The sequence below is a fragment of the Penaeus chinensis genome, chromosome 12, assembly GCF_019202785.1.
Source record: "Penaeus chinensis breed Huanghai No. 1 chromosome 12, ASM1920278v2, whole genome shotgun sequence".
NCBI lineage: Eukaryota > Metazoa > Arthropoda > Malacostraca > Decapoda > Penaeidae > Penaeus > Penaeus chinensis.
Genome location: NC_061830.1, coordinates 30,769,246 through 30,775,686, shown reverse-complemented (window position 1 = coordinate 30,775,686; position 6,441 = coordinate 30,769,246). Strand labels below are relative to the sequence as shown.

Below are 6,441 nucleotides of genomic sequence, written 5' to 3'. Positions count from 1 at the left end.
CCCTTCTCCCCTCTCTCACCTCTTTCCGACTCTTCTTCCCTTTCTCCTCTCTCCTTTTCCTTCCTGATTCTTGTTCTCCCTCCTCCCCTCCTTTTTTCCCCCTTCTGCTCTCTTCCTTCCCCTTCCCGAATCTTCTCGTTTTTCCCCTTTTCCTCATCAACTCGTGTTCTCTCTCCCCTTCTCTCTCTCCTCTCCCTTTTCCCTTCTCTCACTTTTTACTCCTATTCGTCTCTTCTCCTTCGTCCATCCCTATCCATTGTTCCCCAATCTTATCTTGCCCTCTCTTTTTCCTTTTCCTTTTGCCCTCTTCTCTCCGCACCAGTTATTCTCTACTTTTCCCTCCCTTTCTTTGCCCCTCTACCTTTTTCCTTCGTCTCTAACCTCCCCTCTCTACCACCAGTCCCCCCCCCCCCTACTCCTCCGTTCCTTCCTTTACTCCATTCCCTCTTTCCTTCTCTTCTACCCTCCCTTTTCCCCACTGGTTCTCTTTCACTCACCCCTCCTTTCTCTTGCTCCGTCTTCCTCAACATCCTCATTCCCTCCCCTCTCTTGCCCCTCTCCCTCTCCCCTCGCCGCTTTTCTTAGAGTACGTTCGTGTGGGGAAAGATGAGTGGTTCCTCGGGGATGGGGGGTGGAGGGGGGTGGATGGGGGGGGTCGTAAGAAACAGGAGGGAAAGGAAAAAAGGGAGAAGTTTGCACTGATTGGGTAACAGAGAGAGGAGAGAAGAGCAGACGGGAGAGAGAGAGAGAGAGAGAGGAGAGAGAGAGAGAGAGAGAGAGAGAGAGAGAGAGAGAGAGAGAGAGAGAGAGAGAGAGAAGGAGAGAGAGAGAGAGAGAGAGAGAGAGAGAGAGAGAGAGAGAGAGAGAGAGAGAGAGAGAGAGAGAGAAAGAGAGAAAGAGAGAGAGAGAGAGAGAGAGAGAGAGAGAGAGAGAGAGAGAGAGAGAGAGAGAGAGAGAGAGAGAGAGAGAGAGAGAGAGAGAGAGAGAGAGAGAGAGAGAGAGAGAGAGAGAGAGAGAGAGAGAGAGAGAGAAGAGAGAAGAGAAAGAGAGAGAGAGAGAGAGAGAGAGAGAGAGAGAGAGAGAGAGAGAGAGAGAGAGAGAGAGAGAGAGAGAGAGAGAGACTTGCAGGGGTACAACCCTAATTAGCCCCAGAAAATCAGACACACGCTAATGATCATATAATCTCCTTATTAAAGCCCTCAAGAAAACGGATCTATATATTGTCATAAGAACTAGAGAAAAACAGTTGGAAAGGCACACACACACACACGCACGTTTGTGTGTGTGAGAGTGAGTGAGTGAGTGTGTGTGTGTGTGTGTGTGTGTGTGTGTGTGTGAGTGAGTGAGTGAGTGAGTGAGTGAGTGAGTGAGTGAGTGAGTGAGTGAGTGAGTGTGAGTGTGTGTGTGTGTGTGTGTGTGTGTGTGTGTGTGTGTGTGTGTGAGTGAGTGAGTGAGTGAGTGAGTGAGTGAGTGAGTGAGTGAGTGAGTGAGCGAGTGTGTGTGTGTGTGTGTGTGTGTGTGTGTGTGTGTGTGTGTGTTAGTCCTTATTTCCCGTTGTGCTTTATTTTCATCCCAATGTTTAGATCCCCCCACCTTGAGTTTTGGTCCGACCTTCTGAAAATTATCCTTAGCCTCTTGGCCTTTTGTGCTAATCCTTTGCTCTTCCCTTATATTTCGCTCCACATGGCGATAAACCTGCGATAATTAGCCCACAAGATCCTCTTTTCTCTTTTCGTTTGTACCATGAGAAAGGAGGCGACCAATCAGAGCGCAGGAATGGGTCAGAGTACGAGGACTTCTTCTGATTGGTTGTTGAAAGTTTTTGAAGCAGGGAACGGAGACTGTGATTGGGCGAGAGTGTACGTGACGTAATTAGTTCAGATAGTTGAGATCTTAAGGCAGTCAATTAGCTGGTTAGAAGAATTTGGTATAGCCTTATCTTTATCGTGTCTGATGTGTATATGAGCATTTATGTATGTATGTATGTATGTATGTATGTATGCGTGTGTTTTGGCATACTAGTATTTATTTATGTATGTATGCATGTATGTAAGTATGTATGTACATATGATATGTATATATGATATGGTATGTATGTATGCATGCATGAGTGTATGTGTGTATGTATGCAGGTACGTGCGTGTGTATGGTATGTATGTTTGTATGCCTCAAAGTTCTATGTATGTGTGTATTGTGGCATTCTAGTATTTATTTATGTATGCACGTATGTAAGTATGTATGTACGTATGATATGTATATATGATATGGTAGGTATGTATGCCTGCATGAGCGTATCTATACATGTGCGTATGTATGCACGTATACACTATATATATAGCAAACAGGAATGACCCTAAGCACTAACCCGTGGCGTCTCCCGCAGCCGTTCCTGACTGACCTGGGAGGAGGGGACCTAGAGTACGCCGACGTGGACTACGCCACCTACACCTACGGCCCCATCCCGTACAAGGCCGCTTCCGTCGCTAACGCTCAGGAGAAAAAGGCCGAGCACGATGCCGAGCAAATGGGCGTTCCCGTCCGACCACCTCGAAAGAATAAGTGAAGAAGGGAGGAAGGAAGGAAAGAAGAGTGAGGGAAAGAGAGGAAGGAAGAACGGTGTTTTTATAAGAAGCAGGGATGAGGAAAGATGAGAGAGAGGTTGGAAAGGACAAGAAATGAAAAATGAGGAATGAAGGAGAAAAGAGGAGAGAGTGAAGTAAGTGAGAAATTCGAGGATGATAAAAAAAAAAAAAAAACGGGAAATGGAAAGAATCAAGAGTGCCGGCTAGAAAGAAAAATAACTGGAATGGTGTAACTCATAACCATTTGGCAAAATAGGGGATTACAATAGATGTGTGTTGAAATAGAAATGCGGACGAATAGGTCTGGATAGATACGGAATCTGTCTAGGCGCTGAAAATACGCAGAAAAATTACGGTGGAATCAAGAAAAAATATAATTAGAATGATTGGAAAATAACAGGGCGGTCTTTCTGTGGGAAAAAGTATTTCAAAATGATAAATTGATAGAAGAGATGACGAGTGAATGTCAAACCGCGCAATAGAAAGTAAATAAAAGTTTATGAATGCATGATGTAAATGCCGTAGTTATAGTAGCATTTATTCAGTCATGCAGTATATTTCTGTGAGGATCTAATGATAGATTTTATAAATAGCATCATACTGAAGTACTTTTTCCCAAAAACTCGTTCCTGATCAGTATATATATATATATATATATATATATATATATATATATATATATATATATATATATATGTCTATATATGTATATGCAAATGTATATGTATATGTGTGTATATATATGTATATATATGTATGTATGTATACATATACATATATAAAACATTGTAATCCCTGCAAGGTGGCACTCGTCAATATGTCTCACTCCGTCCGGAGTTAGCTGTGGTATGGCTTGCGTTCTCGGAAAGGCTGTCTATCTTATCGTCAGTTATTATCTAATTATGGTATATATATACAGTATATTTGTTTTCGTCTCGTTGAAAGGTATTTACACACTCGAAATCGGTCTGTTTCAATTCGTGTGTGATGAGGGAACTCCCTTTTCCTTTGCCCTCAGACCAGTGATTGTGGACACTCTTTTAAAAAATGAAAAAAATATATATTAATGTGTCGATATGTAACTTTTCCTTCATGAAGGCTTATGAAAGGCAAACATATAAACAAAGGAAGATAAATAAATGCCGGAATGACTCAGTCTCAGACTCGTGTGTTTCAGTCTGAGCTTGCGTCATCCTCGCCCGTGGTCAAAAAGTAAAAGAAGAAATAAAACATAACTAAGAAAAGAAGGGGACAAAAGTATGTATAACTGTGTTGTTCTTCCATAGATTCTATATTATGTAAATACAATATGGGTGCGAGCGTCTTCTTAACGGATGTCATTTCAACTGGAGATGAGTTTGTGATGGTGTTACTTTGGGATACTGAAGTGAGTCCATCTGATCTTATGGCACGTGTAAATGGCACACCATGTCGATAGACCAACCATTCAAGAGGGCTTTTCATCGTACCCGTGAGCTTTTTTTATTGCTGAAAAGTGTAAACGCGTATGGCGTAAGGGAAGCTCTCTCGATTCGTGGTCTTCCTAAACCAATTCCCTGATCACGTTTTAAATTTGTTTCAAAAGGAACCCAAAGCATACAACTGTCCAGTCCAGCGAGAAACACAATATGCTGAAACCACTTCCCGTCAAGTAAACAAAACAAAACAAAGATCTCAAAAAGTGATCAGAGATGTTTGCAAACTGTGCTGGGACGGAGGTGATGCATCCACTTACGCCGACCTTCACCAACACCGGATTATTTACCTCTAAGAACAATAGCGAGCCATTGGAGAATCAATCACAGGATGCCCTTATCTTTTAGATCTCTCTTTTGTATACATATTAATAATCGCCAAAGGACTCGATAGGTTGTGTATCTTGTATGACGTCCAGTTCTAAGAATCAAAAGCAAGATCTATGTGAAGAGAGAGAAAAGTAATAATAATAATTTGTACATCACCCCCGTCCACGTGCAAATATTACGCCTAAAACTAATCTTTCACGCCCACCAGAAGTGGGGAGGGGGAGAGGGGAAACCACGCCCATAGGCCTATCAGAGGCGAGGAATAAGTCTCATCAAGAACCAAAGATCTACAACTTTTTTCATCCTTATATAAGTCGGGAGAGACAAAGAGGAAGAAAGGCATTATAAATAAACACCCTTTTAAGTCGTCGATCTTTTCAGTGTGATTCATTAAAGGATTTCCGACCTTATAACCTCGTGTTGTTGGTTCATGCTGTCTTCTTTAACTAACCCAATCGATTCCTTCGTTCAGACCTTTTCAATTCTGACTTTTGATTTTTGAGGAAGTGTACTGTTGAGTCCAGGTTTTAAACACGGGAGATCATTTTCGAATAACATTATATTTGGGGGACAGCGAGTTCGTTATAGAAATTATCATTCTTTTATTATTATTAATGATACCATTTTTTAAAAAGATTCATATATATATATAAATATATATAGTCCGGAGACTCCACATTGGAGATCCAGCCTTCAAAGTCGTCCAGAAGACACATGTGACTTTGTGGAGGGCTCAGAGGGGATGCTAATAGGCCTATCGCCCGGTAGTCGAGGAGATGGCCGCGGAGATGCAGTGAAGAATGAATGAATTTACTTGACATGATTCATTATTCAAGTTTTATTGTTTTTATTATTTTTTAAATTATTATTATACTTTCTACTTTCTTGTTTCTTAGATTTTTAGATTAGCTATACTTTTGTTTTCTGTGTAAGTAGATTTCGATTACAAAATTAATTTCCATAGGTGATTTAGAATTAATAAAAGATAGATCAAAGACATCTCTTATTTATCTATCTTATGAACAAATCTGTCCCCTTTCCATTTCTTTTATCTAAATACTTTAAAGACAATTAACATTTTTCTGCATACGAATGTCAGGTGTTCAGAGATACGTGTAGCATAGGTCAGTCTGTTTCTAGTCTCCAGGGACGGTTGGCATTCGTTGGCATCCCCTAGTGCCTCGGACTTTGTTAAATACCCCAGCTTACAAAACTGGGCTTTATTCTACTGTTTGAGAGCCCCACACTCCTGTGCAGTCACGCCAAAGCTTTGTATATAAACACTTGTGTAGCTCAGTGGGTCTTGTAGTAATCTTTATAGTCACAATAAATGTTTCTAGATTAGTCTATAAGATAAAGAAATTGAAAGGTGCCTATTGTATAGAAGAAGAAAAGAAAAACGTATATTATTACCGTGAAAAAACATAGATGTAAAGTTTAACAAAAATAAAAAAAAATAATGTTGCACAATCTTCAGAATTATATAAGACAGGAAATATTAATAGCTTTTGTTTTTTAACAACTGTGTTTAGAATTTAACAGAGCGATGTAGGTGTATATCCGTCGTGACAGAAGTGTACATAGAAACTTGTGAACCTTTTGTGATATCAGTTTCATTGCTGGCGTATCAATCGGTAGGCCTATGTAGCCACTTATAAACAAAGTTAACTAAGAAGTTTTACCCCTTGTTTTTGTAGCATACCCTCTTCATCAGCCGGAGTTTTGCTCCTTTAACCCAGGGAGCGACTCCTACCCCCGGCCCCAGTGCCACTTCCATAAGAGTCGTGGTTATGGCCCTGTGGTGCCCAGGACAGCTCACTCTACAGCGTCACCACATAACAGTGCCACGGACACACTATTTCACGAATGATTTGGTGTAAGCATTTGTAAAATTCACTGTATTATCGTCTAGTACAGTTCGCATTTTGGCACTGCAAGAGATTTGCTTATATGTAATATTCCGATGAATATCGACTAAGTTTGTTTTAGAAAGTGTTGTTCTTGATACTGTTGTGTTGTGCTTATAAAACACAGGGGGATACATAGGGTATGAA

At 40.8% G+C, this 6,441-nt stretch overlaps 1 protein-coding gene across 11 annotated transcripts in view; it reads left to right on the top strand.

The window, feature by feature from the left end:
• The window catches only part of LOC125031216 (hemicentin-1-like), a 257,950-nt gene extending 251,882 nt beyond the window's left edge, over positions 1–6,068 (top strand). For 10 of the 11 annotated variants that reach the window (XM_047621840.1, XM_047621839.1, XM_047621846.1 and 7 more), the window contains one exon: positions 2,384–2,606. Coding sequence is in view for 1 of the 11 variants with exons in the window: in XM_047621848.1 (XP_047477804.1) it covers positions 2,384–2,563 (180 nt within the window). In the remaining 10 variants the exon portion in view is untranslated. Of the gene's footprint in view, positions 1–2,383 lie in introns of all 11 variants that reach the window. The other variant, XM_047621848.1, reaches the window with a different exon arrangement.
• The last annotated feature ends 373 nt before the right edge of the window (positions 6,069–6,441 follow it).